Here is a 16,626-nt window from a genome sequence, read left to right as displayed (position 1 = left end):
ACACACGCACACACACGCACACATACATGCTCACACACAATCAACAAAGGAAATGCTGATATTATGAAAGCTGTGAGTTTTTATTTTTATTGCCCCACATTTTGTTTCAGAAGAAATTATGCCAAATGTGTCATTTGTGTTTAAAATAATGAGAATTTTTCTGTCCACAGTCTAATCTACCGGATGACGTCTTTGAAAATGGAAAGGCAGCTGAGGAGAAAACACCCCTCTCTCTCAGCTTCAGCGACCTGCCCAACGGGGACTGTGCCCTCACCCCCAGCTCAGCCGGCTCTCCCACCAACGCCTACTCAGCAAATCCAGAAATTACCATCACCCCTGCAGAGCTGCACCTCAGTGGCCTGTCCACCCAGAAGGAAGGCCTGGATGACAGCAGCTCAGTATCTTCCAGAAACTCCTTGGGAGAAAGCCAAGAGCCAAAGCCTCACCTGCAGGAAGATGCTGAAGGACCCAGAAAACCCGAAGCCCCCCGAGCGGCTGCAGGCTCCGGGGCCGAGCACGTCTTCCTGGAGAAGGAAGTCGCTGAGGCCCTTCTGCAAGAGTCGGATGAGGCCTCTGAGCTCAAGCCTGTGGAGCTGGATGCTTTTGAAGGGAATGTCACGAAGCAGCTGGTGAAGAGGCTCACCTCGGCTGAGGTGCCGCTGGCCACGGAGAAGCTGCTCTTTGAGGGCTCTGTCAGCGGCGAGTCTGAAGGTTGTAGGTCCTTTCTAGATGGAAGCTTAGAGGATGCCTTTACTGGGCTTTTCCTGGCATTAGAACCACATAAAGAGCAGTATAAGGAGTTTCAGGATCTGAACCAAGAAGCCATGCATTTGGATGATATTCTAAAAGTAAGTACCTTTTCAGGAACATTGGAGTAGGTTTGGCGAGAGGTGTCTTAAGCCAACATTCTACTAAAGATGCATGCCATTTTTTAATCCTGCCCTATCTCAGTTTCACTGGATAATCACCATTTCAGTGGCTTTGATCTCTTAACGCCAGTAGTGCCCATGAATTTTTATTTTCCTGGCAACAGACTTAATAGAAATGGTGTAGGAGCTAACAACTCTTAAGAATATCTAAACTCCTCCAGTTCCAGAGTTTGTTCAGTCCAGTCCCAAATGTGGGGCAGTCATTTTGATCATTATAATCTTATTGAGATATTACTAGATAGCATTGCAGGAAAACAGGAAACCCCTTCTCTAATGGAAGTCAGACTTCAGAGTCCCATGTGTCACTTTACCCCATGATTTCACCTCCTGGAGAAGCCCCTTTTCTGAACTTGGCCCAAATCAGTGAGTCAGAACCTCAGATGGATCATTTGCGAGTAATCATCAGTCATATTCTGGAAAGCAGGGAGCCCTCTGTTCCACCACTGCTATCCTCCCAAGTCCTGTTCGTGATCCAGCAGCTCCTCCCGGGCATGGGATGTAGGGATGAGAGGGCTGATTTCCTTTCAGGCACTAGATCCCAATGCAAAGGGAGACAGGAAAATTTTTTATCCTTAATCCCATGCCGCCTCTGGTATCCTTTTCGGCTCTGACTTACACTGCCATACGAAAGAGCTCTTGGATCCTTTCTTCTGAAAGAGCAATTCCTTGAGAACCTGTTCTGTAAAATAGACTTGAAATTTGGTCCCCAGTGTAAGGTGAGAGTCAACCCATAGATGGCTGTTGCATTCTTTTGTAGGACAGTTTTTAAATGTGACCTTCCCCAGGCATCTACAGTTCAGAGGTTTTTTAGAACATCTTATCCTCCTCAGTCAAGCTCCCCTAGCCCTGGAAAGGGCAGGGAATAACTCATGGCTTTCAGGTTCTGGAGGCTCATGACAGATTCATTCCCCTGCAGGAAGGACAAGGTGCTTTGAATCAGCTTTCTGTAGAACAGGGCTCAAAAGCATCGGTTCAGGTCTTACACACGCAGACTGCTTGTCTGATCCTCCTGTGAGAATATCTCTTATTTCCCCCGACCCCCCACCCCAACAACTTCTTGTCTGCCCAGTTGACCAGCTTTGCTCTGTAGGCTAAAAGTCAAGTTTAAGGAGTTAAGACACAAGGGACCCACTTAAAGCAAATGCTTTATAGAAAGCCAGCGGTGGCGGCAGCTCGTGTGTCCAGGCAGCTGGAGTGCCAGTCTACAAGGAAGGCATCTCTTAGGCTTAAGCAAATCTGGTTGTCACAGATTTCTTTGCAGTGTTATTTCAATCTGCCCTTGTTCTCAAACTCTCGTGCTACTCAAATCCTTAAATGCCCTTTTCTTTGTTCTGATCAATATTTAAATATATGCAGACTGTGCAAGAGCAAAATCTGCAAAGCGAGCAAAGACCTGAGAAGTGGGTGGAATCAGGACTGACTGCTTTTCTCCCCTCTGAGATTGAAAAGGACATGAGAGTTTAGGTCTGGCACCTGTGGCTTTGTAACCAGCCAGATTTAAAGCATCAGCTGGACAAAGCTATCTCTTCCCCCTCCCTTCACATTCCTAGGATGCTAAACATCTTGAGGATGAGAAACTAAATGATGCTGCCTCTTGGATGGAGATCAATGAGGGTGAATGAAGCAACTCTGATTTAAAAGCCCGAAAGACGGTTTCCCGTGTGCTTTTGTGCCATCTTAAGTGTCAGAGACAGCCCTGCCAGGCCCTTCTGCCTTGACTCAAGAAGTCAGCGAGGAGTGCCAGCCCACTGGACGGAGGACATGTAGTGCTTCTTGCTTGCAGGCATTGTCCCTTTCAATCTACCCCAGCATCCTCTTGAATATTTGGAAGTACTTCTCTCCATCTCTGTGCCTGTAACGACCGGTATCCATTTGTCATGTTCTCATTCAGCAATAGAAAATTCTCAGACTATAGGATGGATTTGCTTACACAGTTCCAGAACCCAGGCAGGGAAGTGATGGAACTTGTTTCCTTTGGTGAAGATGGGGCTGTGGAGGAAGCAGGCTACCTCATGTCATGTCCACACCGTTTGCTTTCTCCTCAGTGCTCAAATAAAAATGATATCCTGTGAATGTAAATTCATATTTAAGGTCACTTAACTAGTGAGCAAGGAGTAGGTTTCTTTACGCAGTTTTCTTTTTCTGGGATTTGTTTTGTTAATCCTTTCAAGCAGGCGCCCTAGCTAGATAGGCACTGAAGACATTGCCACTTGAAATTAGAGTGGCTAATCGTCAGCATTGACTAAACTTGTCACCTGGTTGTATTTATTGAGGCTTGAGCACTAGGCTGATGGAGGATAGCAGTTCTGTGTCCCAATTCATTCTGCTTTGTTTTTTTAACTCTTTATTATAAAGTTTTCAAATAGAAGTAGAGAGAATCATAAAGTGCTCCCAAAATGCTCATCCTGTACCTCCCTTCATGCTTGAATCCCTGGCCAGTCTCATTTTCTGTTCTACCTGCGTACTTACCTCCGGATTATTTTGGAACAAATCCCAAATATTGTATCATTTTATTCCTCATTGTACTTATTTTTTTAAGTAATTTGAAGGTTTTTAATGTGGTTTTTAAAAACACCAATGAAAAATAAAAGCTTGGAAAAAAAATGACAGTGTCGGATCTCAAATTGGGTGCCGTGTGTTCTGTTTCTCCTTCTGAATGTGTTGATGTTCTCCTTGGTGCCTTCTGCCTTTGCAGTGCAAGCCAGCAGTAAGCCGCAGCAGGTCCTCCAGTTTAAGTCTTACAGTTGAAAGTGCTTTAGAAAGCTTTGATTTCCTGAACACCTCTGATTTTGACGAGGAGGAAGATGGTGATGAGGTTGGTAATGTTGGAGGAGGTGCTGACTCAGTGTTTTCAGACACTGAGACCGAGAAAAATAGGTAAGTCTGGAGTTAGTATCTGCTTATATTTCTCCTACACTAGTTCTTTGTTATTATATGGGACCCTGTGCATGTCTATAGGGAGACACAACTCTACACAAATGACCAATTGGTTTACAGTTCCTTTTTATTATCAAAGACATCTTATAAATTTTGTTCACAAAAATAGCACACCTTTTGTGTTCAGAGGAAAAATTGCTTTTCTTCCCCAGAACTGAAGGAGAAATTTTGTCCTGCGAGGGTATGTGTACATTCCCCTGTGTACACATAAGTCTTGCAGGGTTTGGTGTCTGCCATTTGACTCAAACATAATTAATTCCAAATTAACTAGATATACTGTGTTTCTGGAGAACTCCTAGTGGATGATCAAAATCGACCTGCTTTTCCTTGGTTTGTCTTTTATTTCTAATCTCTGTCTTTAGTATGCTGTACTTCCCCACAGCTTTATCTCCTGGATTCAGTGGGACTAGATTGTAGATTAAATGTAGCAAAGGTTCAAGTCCCGTGGTGCATGTTTCCCTTAGCAAGTAAGAAGAGGAAATTAATAATCGCCACTGGATCTGTAACCTCGTGTGTGGAGAATGTCACCTTCTCTAGGGCAGGGATGAGGCAGGCAGTGGTAAGAGAGAATGTGGGTACAATATCTTCAACCATCTCCATCAGTGTCCCCTGTGAAGCCAAACCACCATTTTTATAGCTTGCACCTGGGGTCCATTTTGTCATTTCAGGTAAAGCCAACCAGGCACAGTGAAACATGCTCACCTCAAACATTGCTGCAAAAAATGATTATGTACACACATAAACACTTTTCCAAAGGGTGAATTTCCCTTTAATCTTTACATTTGACATGTTATATAAACAGACTTTCAAGTTACTGCAAGCCATGTTCTATTCAACCTCCACAAACCTTTCTGGGGTGGTAGTAATATTTGGGGATTTCATTACCTCTGGATGACCTCTCTTTCTAATAGAAAACCAGGAAAACAAAAATGGAGAAATTGAATGTATCCCTTGAGCAAATTGGGGGCATAGCCAAGAAAATGTGTTAAATTAACATAATGTTTAAGTTATATTCCTACATTCTACACAGCACTTTTTCTAGCTTGGTTGAATTTGGAAAATGCTTTGTAAAATCAAAAATCCTTCTGTATATTTGTTAGCTTCAGCTATTACATGAGATATCAAGGTTCAGGCATCAATCTAAGATGTTTTTTTCTTCCTGCTATTAGAAGCAAAAAAAAACTCACAGCTTTTGTGTGTTTTATACAACATGGATATTAAAGATATCTAATTTGGTTAGTCTTGCTCTATGTCATCAGAGGTATCAGGGAAAATTGGGAGAGTATGTGTGCTTTTTTAAACATGTTTATTGCCAGGACATAAGGTGAGTGTTTTTTCTGTTGGACAAAAATGTGAATCAGAGTTAAAAGTAGTCAAAGCCTCTAAGCTCTGGCACAGGATCTTTTTAAATCATGGACACTGGGGAAGTAAGCTCGGAGCCAAAAGCTGCCCTGTCGCCACCCAGCTCTGAGAACCAGGACACTGTCTAACCTTTCTGCCAGCCAGTCCCTCCATGTGTGAAATGATCTGGCCACTCCCCTCCTCACTAGTACACAGATTCATGCTAAGAATAAAATTAGATACTAGATGCAACAGATTTATCTTTCCATGTCAGTGTCCATCACGATATAACTTTAGACACCTCAACAGTGGGCATAAATGAAATGTGAGAGACAGAAGCACACTGTGCTTCTAGAGATTCAAACACAGCATTTAGCTTTGTCCAGGGTAGAACATCATGTCTCCTCTTGGCAGCTTTTTCCTTTTCTTCAAGAAGCAATTGATCGAAGGCCAGGAAAAGGCCTTGACAGATTATTAATGGCATTACTCTTAGGAAGCCACAAATACACAATTTAAATCCCTAAAATTTGGCAAATTTCCCCATCAACCAGGCAGGAAAGCACCACAAGGACAAAGTGAGGGCACATTTCAAAGATGTCTTGGTGCCACGACTTCACAAATGGTTCATTGTATGTGAGAGGCAGAGAACTCTGGAAGCCATTTGTTTGCATGATCTTTTAACATGAAGCAAATTGGCAACCAGGCTGAATGAAAGTAGTTTTTGAAAGGTCCTTTGATTTTTCAAGGTAGGCCATTGAGAGACAGTTTGCAGTGAATACTGTTGGAGGCTTTGCATGAGCCATGTTGAGTTGACTTGTGGTTTCCACCCGGAAAGAAATAGCTAATGTCTTGCTCCTCTTCCTGCTTCACCAGTTACAGGTCGGTCCACCCGGAAGCCAGGGGCCACCTCAGTGAAGCTCTGACGGAGGACACAGGTGTGGGTACAAGTGTGGCAGGAAGCCCCCTCCCACTGACCTCAGGAAATGAGAGTCTGGATATCACTATCGTTAGGCACCTGCAGTACTGCACCCAGCTTGTTCAGGTAGGAAGGGGGGTTGCATTTGTGTCTTAGAATCCAGCTTGTTTATGCACTGAGAATGTGGGCTCTTTTTTTTAAACCTTTATTTATGCATACAAGAACTGGGGTACAGACCAGAGGTGCGGGGTGAGAAGAGTCACCAGAGACAGAGTGGGAAACAGAACAGCCAGACCGACTGAAATACACTGCTAAGGGGAGCAGCCAGTGAGCCAGGAGAGGTCTCCTGTGCCGTGTGGGTAGCTCCCTGGCCAGGGATCGAACTCGTGCTACAGTGGCTGCGGATAGCTTCACAGGGCTGTGCTTAACCCCTTGTGCCACCAGGGAGACCCGGCTTCCTTTTCGTAGTCTTGTCAGGGACATGAGAATTCAGGAAGTAAGAACAGTGCAACAGTGGGGCAAGTATTTTGAAATTCTTTTGTTGCACAAAGGATTTCAGCTACCTCAAACAAAGCATTTTCCCCCAAGAAGCTATGTAAATGCTTCTTCCTTTTCCAGTTGCTTGTCTTCTCCCAATGTTCTCTTCCCAGCTTCTGGTTAAGTAGGGAGTAAAAAAAGGAATGTGAAAGCAAATGTATAATGGGGGGCCTCCCTGGTGGCGCAAGGGGTTAAGCACATCACTGTGAAGCTATCCCAGCCTCTGCAGCACGATTTTGATGCCCAGCGAGAGAGCTGACCCACACGGCGCAGCAGCCCTCTCCTGGCTCACCCACTGCTCCCCTCAGCAGTATATTTCCGCGGATCTGCCTGTTCTGCTCCCCACTCTGTCTCTGGTGAATCCCCTCACCCCCACCACCTCTGGCCTGAACCCCAGTTCTTATTTGCATAAATCTTTTTAAAAAATGTTCAGGGGCCTCCCCGGTGGCACAGCAGATAGAGTGCCACCCTCTGAAGCTGTCTGCAGCCTCTGCAGAGTGGGTTCAATCCCAGCCAGTGAGAATCCCTCATGGCATGGCAGACCTCTCCTGCCTCACCCGCTGCTCCCCTCAGCAGTGTATTTCAGTCAGTCTGCCTGTTCTGCTCCCTGCTCTGCCTCTGGTGAATCCTCTCACCCTCCCGCGTCTCTGGCCTGTACCCCAGCTCTTATATAAAAATAAATAAATCTTTAAAAAAAAAAAAACATTCAGGGGTATGGATCAGGCAAGAGGGCTGCAAGGGCAGGAATTACCTTGCTAAGGCTTGGGACCAGCTGGAGGACAAGAGGCAGGGTGAGGAGGAAGGGATGGTAGGAGGCCAGGAGAGGGACCTCATTGGCACAATTCTTATGATGAGAACTAGAAGAATGTGCTCCATGGATAAGGAACACCCAAAGTAACCTCAGACCCCTTATGTGCTAGGGGAAATTGGCTGGTAATTATGACTCTTGTCCCCTGGTTGACCAACACCCCAGCTGACCTCTTCTGTTAAGTTTGGATTTACAGTTCATGATATTGTCTACTAGTGTCGCAGAAGGCGCAATATATTTCTGACCAAAATGAGCAAGAATTGTTGTTTAGATATGCTTTCTTCACCAACTCTTCGGATGAGGTGTTTTTCATAGTTCTTTGGTCTTACCGAGCCCCATACTGTGCTGGGCAAATTGTTTTTTTGTGTTTTTTGAGGTAAAACTCTTAATTTTATGAGATATGAGAGAATTCTCTTTCACAAAGAAGTGAATCTTGTCCCTAAGGACTGATTGATATACAATAGCCAGCCCCATGCTTATCTCTGACATAAGGCCGTGGTCGTAACAACTCAATTGGAGACAAAAATCAGCACTAGAAAAACCAAAAACCTAAAGATGTAGAATGAAGAAATAAGGATTACCAACTTCATTATAATTCCCATCCTTGCCTAGATCAAGTGTATTCATTCATTTGGCCTACAAATAGGTACTCCATATGTCTGAATTATGTTTAAAAGCAAATCGCTCATTTCTAATATACTTACATGAAATGTGTTAGTACATTATTGTTGCCCTCAACTTTTGAATTGGAAAATTCTATTTGTTTTGGAATCCAAATGATTTAGATAGTATAGGCGGGTACTTCAGGTCTGCAATCTGTATCCACACTTAGTGAGTGACTGTGACAGGTCTCTGAGAGACACAGAAAGGACTAGAACCTTTCAGTAGCAACTGACTTCTGTCCTTTTTTCTCTCAGGCCCTTGATTGTGATTGTTACCTGCACACAAGTGGAATCACTTAGTGTCTAGAGACTTTGGGAAGGTTACTTCTCTGTGCCTCAGTTTTCTCATCATTATAGTAGTAGCTCCATAGTACCCACCTCACATGTACTAATGCCTGTTGGGGCACTGGATCAGTGCCTGATACTTAATAAGCTCTTGTTATTTATGATGAAAGACCTTTAATTATATCTATCACTGTCACATAGCATGCTCTTAAGTTTCAGCTTGAAAAATAAATCCATGGTGTGAAAAATTACTACACTTGTAAACTAAATCTTTTTTCTATTTACACACTGATATTCAGACTAAATATACCCTTCAAGTTACAGAGGATTCAGAGATTTACAATATAATAGTTCTTCAACTAATATCATCTTGCTCATTGTGTGTTGTTATAACATTGATGAAAAGAAAAATCCCAGGGCCTCCCTGGTGGTGCAAGGGGTTAAGCACCTCACTATGAAGCAATCTGCAGCCTCTGCAGCACAAGTTTGATCCCCAGTCGGCCAAGGAGCAACCCACATGGTGCAGCAGACTCTCCTGACTCGCCCGCTGCTCCCCTCAGCAGTGTACTTCAGTCAATCTGCCTGTTCTGTTCCCCACTCTGTCTTTGGTGGATCCTCTCACACACACACCCCCGCATCTCTGGCCTGTACCCCAGCTCTTGTGTGCATAAATAAAGAAATCTTTAAAAAAAAAAAAGAAAGAAAAATCACAGACTATGCCAAAGAAAACAATGTTATTCAAGGACTTGGATTCATTAGATGTTTCATTGAAAGTCATAGTTTTCCAGAATCTTCCCAGTGAGAATTTCCTGTGTATGAAAGAGAAGACAGCTGAGTAGTAACCTTATAGCTCTCTGACTGAGAACATTCCAGATATTCTATAGGCATGAAAAGGTTTCAACCAAAAAAATTAAATGTCTGACTTCATCAGACATTATAACCAGAAAGGAATGAGGAAGGTTATCTAACTAGAACAAAATCATTGTAGGAATTTATTTAGCATCCCCACTACATTCAGGAAGGATGAGGTTGGAGAGGGAATCTCTGTTGACAACACTGTAATTGAAACCATGAACTTGTTTGTTTTATCAGCAAATTGTTTTCTCAAGCAAAACCCCATTTGTGGCAAAAAATCTCTTAGAGAAGCTTTCTAGGCAAATCCAAGTGATGGAGAAACTCTCAGCTATCAGTGATGAGAACATCGGAAACATCAGTTCTGTCATCGAAGGTAAGCACCTACAAATGACACCCCCATTTCTCTTAATATTTCTCACCATTAGCCCCTTCCTCCATGCACTCTATTCATTTGCTTTGTCAGTATAGAAGAAAAGCATTCCTGGGTCACAGAACAGGGCGGAGTCTCCACGCTGGTGTGGTTCTCATTAACACCACACTTCAGTCTTTGGAATCCAACAAGACACATGACTTTTTCTATAGGGGTCTCTCTTCTGGAAGCCAGGCACTATGGTACAAATAGAACCAGCATCCACCTCAAAGAAAGAGTCTCAAGATTTTCTGCTGGTGTGGTTCCATTTGGAGACAGGTGATTAGGGCTGTTCTTGTGCTATGGAACTGCCTAGGACGGCTCCATAACAGCTGACTGTCAAATGCTCCCAAGTCCTGCAGGGAAAAGGCCTTTGGGAATCTCTTTGGTGTAGGTGGAGAGCTTGACATGGGGAAAGTGGCTTTGAATGTAGAAAGAGAATGTATGTCATCTGTCACTTCCAACAGTCATGGGGATAATGGGTGCCTGGATCTTCTAGGTTGTCCCTGATGAAGCCTAAAACTCCCTGTGGGTTCTCCCTGTACATTTCTGCCCCCTGCCACCTCCTCCCAGAAGCTGGTGACTTCGGCAGGTGTCAGAGAGTCACAAAAAGGGGTAGGACTTTCAGGCTAAAAGTGACCATGTGTCCTGTCCTCCTCCTGGCCCTCTTCATGATCACAAACACACACATGGTGAAATGTTGAGTGCGAGCTCGCTCCCACAGGGCTCCATGATTTCCATCTGACAGTCAGCCAGGCAGGGTCCAAAAAACTACTCTAGCCACCTACTCTTCATGCTCCATTCCCTTCAGAAAGATCTCCTGAAGTTAGAGTCTCTGATCCTGGATGTTTGGGACTCTAAAATCCCAGGAGATGAGCAGATTGCAGCATCTCCCAAGAGTAAACTTCTGTGTTTCCTATCACTGAAAGCAAACAGCTTTGCTTTTTGCAGCGCCTTCTTTGCTCCCCAGGCTGGGTGGGTTTCTCCTCATAACTTCTTTTGCTCTTCAGACCATCTGCCAACCGCGGAGGAAACTTGTATTTATAATTAAAAAGCACAAACTTAAAAAAAAAAAAAAGCAGACCCCATCCCCAGCCTCTCCCATCCCCAGCCCTCCCCAGGGACATCTGTGCATCTGCTTCACCCGAAACCTGATCATGGAGTGGGGGATTGCTCTTCTTTTCCAGCCATACCAGAATTTCACAAAAAGCTGTCTTTGCTGGCATTCTGGACCAAGTGCTGCAGCCCCATCGGTGTCTACCACAGTTCGGCTGACAGAATGATCAAGCAGCTCGAAGCCAGCTTTGCCAGAGCCGTCAACAGAGAGTATCCAGGACTCGCAGACCCAGGTAGTTGAGGGCAGCAGGGAAGACAGGACTTCTGTCCTTCTGTGTGAGAGTAAGCGCGGATGGGGTCTCCCCACACTGTCATGCCTTCCCTTCCAGCTAAGCCTGAATCAGGGGGCTTGCTCTGTAGAGAAAAAACATAGTTCAATTAAAGCCAAGAAGACCGTCAAACCTGTTTTAATTCAGAATATCAGCAGTAACACTGCATTTGTGTGTTGTTATTTAGAAGTGTCTTCTTTTCTCATTAAAATGTCACCAATAAATGGAATATTACTCAGCAATCAAAAAAGATTTTCTCATGCAATTTGCAGCAACGCGGATGGAGCTGGAAGGGATCATGCTCAGCAAAATAAGCCAGAAAGAAAAAGAAAAATACCGGATGGTCTCACTCATAGCAGGAATTTAGAAAACCTAAATAAGGGACCAGGAAAAAGACTAATTACATAAAGAAAAATCAAAATCAACAAGCAACTATAAACGAGACACACTACAGACAGGAGAAAGGGAGTAGAATCAAAACAAGAGGGGTGGGAATTGTATGGGGAATATAACCAAAATGAAAATGCATACATTGTACAAAGATGAAAAAAGATGTAAGAATTATATAAAATAAAATATTAAAAAAAAATGTCACCAATAGGTTTATCTCTGGTTCTTTACATTTAGAAGCCCTGGGAAGTGCCCCCTGCTTAATGGTCATTACTCAATCAGTCCCCTGTGGCAGGTGCAAGGGTGAGCAGGCTGCCTCTTCACCAGATCAAACAGCTGTGGAAATGATCCATGTCTGCATTTGTGGAGCAAAATATCTATGAGTCAGACCCCTCCCCCCCAGGCACTAGGGATAGAGCAGCGAACAGGAGAAGCAAAATGCCTGCCTTTAGCATGTTTTGATTCTGTGGAAGAAGATAGTCCCTAAGTTAATTTTTTAAAATGTCACCAATATGGGAGTATTCAATGGTATAAACACTTCGGAAAAACTGGTAGCGACCATTGAAACTAAATATAAACCCATCCTCTGATCCAACAGTTCCACTCCTATTGAGATATATGTCCAAAAATAAAGGACCTGTATAAGGTTTGCAGCAACCAAAAATTGGAAATAACTCAGATAGACGCCCATCAACAAGAAAATAAATTATCATCTCTTCATACAATAAGTTATTAACAATTTTTCGAAAGAACATTACTGATAAAGCAACAATTTGGATGAATCTCACCCATACTTTGTTGAGTAAAAAGAAATGGATATAAAACGGACATGTTGTGTAATTCCTTTTATATGAACTTCAAGAATAGGCAAAGCTAATTGATGTGTATAGAAGTCAGATTGTTAATATCTCTGGTGGTAACAGATGAGAAGCTTTAGACTGAGAAACCATAAGAAAACATTTTGGGGTGCTAGCAGGGTCTGGATCTGGATCCAGGTGGTCTTGCACAGGTGTATATAAAGATCACAAATCACCCAGTGTGCCCTGAAGATTAGTTCACTCCATGTAAAAAAAATAAATAAATAAAGGCATGGTTGGATGGATGAATGAATGAATGAATGAATCTATCTGTAGTCATGTTTCTTAAAAGCGACTTTATATCTTCTCCTCCCACACAGTGTTTCGGACCCTGGTGTCCCAAATTCTGGACCGGGCTGAGCCTCTGCTTTCCTCCAGCCTTTCCTCAGAAGTCATCACTGTTTTCCAGTATTACAATTACTTTACCAGTCACGGTGTGAGCGACCTGGAGAGCTACTTGAATCAGCTGGCCAAGCAAGGTGGGGTGTGTTTTTCTGACACTTTGTGTCATCACTGGTCTTTTGCATCAGTTTTTGTGATGGTGACCTGGACTCACACACCAACAGCTTTGCTAAGATTTGCCTTGTAAATTCCTTCTGGACTTTTATTTATTTTTTAAGATTTATTTATTTATGTATACAAGAACCGGGGTACAGGCCAGAGTTGGGGTGGGCAAGAGGATTCACCAGAGACAGAGTGGGGAACAGAATAGGCAGATTGACTGAAATACACTGCTGAGGGGAGCAGTGGGTGAGCCAGGAGAGGTCTGCTGCACCATGTGGGTATCTCCCTGGCCGGGGATTGAACTTGTGCTTCTGTGGCTGCAGATAACTTCATAGGTAGCGTCTTAACCGCTTGCGCCGCTAGGGAGGCCCCCTTCTGGACTTTCAATGTTAGTAAACCCTTCTTAGCAATGAACCAGGGATTCACTCAACATCCTATTCTTTCAATGGTATACTGGTCATCCAGTGTATACCACTGACTGGTATCTGGGAAATAATTAAAGACTTCTGTATCGTTTGTTTTCTCCATTGATGTATTTGTCCTCTGTAGGATCAAACCTATAGGCAAAGGTATTTCATGTTGCCCCTTTTGGTGGCATTTTCATAGTAATAAGCAGAAAAGGGTTTTAAAAGAAGGCAAGTGCAGTGACATATTGGGCAGAGAAAGAAGAGAAAAATCAAAAACTAAATCTAAGGCTATATATTTAGGGAATGGGCCTGTGTGTAGACATGCGGCCATGAAATTCATTATTGCCTCTTCATGTTTTCCTAATTTCTTCAATTATAAGAAATAAAATGAGGGCCTCCCTGGTGGCACAAGGGGTTGAGCACAGCACTGTGAAGCTATCCTATCGGCAGCCTCTGCAGGACCAGTTCGAGTTCTATCCCCAGCTGGCCAGGGAGCTACCCACATGGTGCGGCAGGACTCTCCTGTCTCACCTGCTGCTCCCCTCAGCAGTGTATTTCAGTCAGTCTGCTTGTTCTGTTCCCTGCTCTGTCTCTAGTGAATCCTCTCACCCCCTGCACTTCTGGTCTGTACCCCAGTTCTTGTATGCATAAATAAATAAATCTTTAAAAAAAAAAAAAGAAATAAAATGAGCATCTGCCCTGAGTGAAAACCTCTTTAGGAATGGAGCCTAGCAGTAAAAGGTTGGGTTCTGACTTTCAAGTTTGTGTTCTTTAACTCCACCAAGGCCTGACAATGCAGGTGAGGAGGGTACAAATAAGGTGTGTGCTTTGGGAGCAGACAATTTGGCTCAATACCAGGTAGTGCCAGCATGTCTGGCCCAGCCCAGGGTTAGTCCTTCTCTTCCCTCTAGAACATTAAATCCTGTGAAAACATGACTGGCATGGCAGTTGACATCACAATGAGAGAAGGAAATTCTTCTTCCAGCCAGCACCACACCATCCGGGAGTGCCCTCACCAATAGTCAAAGCTCAAATAGCGTGCACCCGAGAGAGAATGTCTGGGAGACATTGTATGAGGACCATAGGTCTCATTATAGTCTTCATTTCTTGAGTCTAAATTTTTCCCAGTCTAAATCAGTTTTCTGAGTCAATTTCTGTATTGTTCAATTCATAACAGTGGAGATTGAGGTCTCTAAATCTCTCAGTACAGTCTGGAGGAGGCAGTTCATTGATCAGTAGGAATGGAGGATGACAATGGAAAAAAAACCCTAATCTTTTTATGTGTTTCTTCTTTTTAATAAAAGGAAAAGTCTTTCATTATTTAAGGAAAATTAGAACACAGAGAGAAGTATAAAGGAAGAAATTGAAATCATCCATTCTCCTACTTCAGATGTTCTTATCTTTTTCAGTTCAGTGCGCAGAGCTTTAAATTCCAAGACCATGATTACTCATGACAGAATATTATACAGCCTGTTGTTTTTTTTTTTAATTGGACTTTATCTCCTATGCTGTTAATTCTTTGAAACATTTTTATTAGTTTTATAATATCCTTGCTCTTGGGTGTTTGCTAATGTATTTGATTACTATTGAACATTTAAATTGTTTCTGTTTATTTAGCTGTTATACATACTATCTCAAAACTTTTCAGTAGGGTGCAGTGTATAAAGCAGTGAAATTATCAGAGCATTCACAGCAGGAAAAGAGGAAATAAGGCAAGACGTCTCAGTCATTCACAAACGTGTCCATTAGGGAAAGGACACTGTCCTGTTCATGGGACATGAATTTTAGCTTATATTTTCCATCTATCCTGATCAGACACACTTCCATCATAATGCCTTTGGGACTAGTACACGCCTGTGCTAAATATCTAGTTAGGGATCAGAGTGTATTCCTCAGTCCTGGAACATGGCCAGTTTGTCTAAATGGGACTCAAAATTTTCTATTTTTTAAAATCATATTGTCTGTCTGCCCCAACCAACCAACTAGATTCCTCCATCAGAAAGAAAGGAGTTGAAGTGACTCTCAGATAGGATTTTGCCTGACAGGAAGAACACAAAGACAGGGAGACAATGGAGTTTGCTCTATCAAGAGGATTGTTAAAAGTGTGTACTTGTGTTTTATTCACTATTTTTTGCATTTGGCTGCTTCCTTCATTCCTGAGTTATTTTAGCAATAGTCTAAGGTGGACACTTGCTGTGAGTGATTTGCCACTTGCTTTAACATAGTTTCTTGAATACTCTGTCCCTTTTCTCAGTAGTTGAAGATTCAACCTTGATCATATTCAAAATTTTTATAGCCACTAGGGTCTATTCTTACATAGATAATTTCATATGTACTGGCGCCTTCGAGGTTATTTATATTTTCAGTGAGCATGTTACTTTGCTGTTAGAAAGTGAAATCTGTCTTCTCCTCTCTCTAGTTTCCATGATAGAGACTCTGCAATCACTAAGAGAGGAAAAACTGTTACAGGCCATGAGTGACCTCACCCCCAGCAGCCTCCCTGCCCAGCAGGAAGTTCTCAGGACCCTGGCTCTGCTGTTAACTGGAGAGGACAGTGATGTGAGTGAGGCCGTGACACTTTACTTGACAGCAGCCTCCAGAAACCAACATTTCAGGGAAAAGGTAGGGTATGCAGTTGTGGCTGCTGAGCTAGAAGCTTATTTAAATTTCCTCTAATTCATATTAATCTTTGCCATCTATTGTAAAAATAGTTTTGTCCCACTTAATAATAATAGCTACTTTTTCAAACAATGAAAAATAGAGAAATATACTATCCATAGGTGTTCGGTAAGTCCAACCTCCAAAGAAACCCTTTAATAACTTTCTGTATATTCCTTGTTTTTTTTTCTGTGTCTCTGCTAGCCTGGATAATTGTTTTTCCTTAAATGAGAGTCTGCTGTTCTGTTTTGTAACAGGGTTTTTAAATGTAATAGATGATGGTTTCCATTCCTTGTGGAGCATACCCCTAGAACTGTTTCCAGTTTGAAGGTCTCAGCAGCCACCGTTTCTTAGGTAGCTGCTCTAAGTCCAGTGGGAAGTGTGTTCTGTGAGGTTGTACATATCTCTGCAGAGCACACGAGAGTGCCGGTGCTTCCCAAGTCAGGGACCAGTCCCCAGGTCTCACTCAAACCAGTGGGGGTTTGGTCCTGGTACTCAAAGGGTCTGTGGCCTAGAAGCCCCCTCAGAAGCTTCCCTTACCAGGGGCAGATGGCCAGGTCTACATCCAGTGCTTCAGCCCTGATGAATCACCATTGTAATGCAAACATGTCCCAGGGAAGAATGATTTGTTACCATTGTTATGCAAACATGCCCAAGGGAAAAATAATTTGAAACCTGGACTATATGCTTTTAGAAAGAATTTTAGAGAAAGTCTTATTTGATGGTTAAACCTTGAAAGCTCTTCA

The 16,626-nt window shown here is 43.0% G+C and overlaps 1 protein-coding gene across 3 annotated transcripts in view; it reads left to right on the top strand.

Moving 5' to 3' along the window:
• RIPOR2 (RHO family interacting cell polarization regulator 2) overlaps positions 1–16,626 on the top strand; it is a 123,873-nt gene that overhangs the window by 96,058 nt on the left and 11,189 nt on the right. For all 3 annotated transcript variants that reach the window (XM_037518943.2, XM_054698350.1, XM_037518944.2), the window contains exons 13-19: positions 171–848; positions 3,625–3,806; positions 6,081–6,249; positions 9,508–9,643; positions 10,867–11,028; positions 12,632–12,790; positions 15,642–15,844. In XM_037518943.2, the coding sequence (XP_037374840.1) occupies positions 171–848; positions 3,625–3,806; positions 6,081–6,249; positions 9,508–9,643; positions 10,867–11,028; positions 12,632–12,790; positions 15,642–15,844 (1,689 nt within the window). The remainder of the gene's footprint in view (positions 1–170; positions 849–3,624; positions 3,807–6,080; positions 6,250–9,507; positions 9,644–10,866; positions 11,029–12,631; positions 12,791–15,641; positions 15,845–16,626) is intronic.

This window comes from Talpa occidentalis, unplaced genomic scaffold (genome assembly GCF_014898055.3).
Source record: "Talpa occidentalis isolate TD23 unplaced genomic scaffold, MPIMG_talOcc4v2.1 talOcc4.2, whole genome shotgun sequence".
Lineage (NCBI taxonomy): Eukaryota > Metazoa > Chordata > Mammalia > Eulipotyphla > Talpidae > Talpa > Talpa occidentalis.
This window is presented reverse-complemented; position numbering and strand designations above follow the sequence as displayed.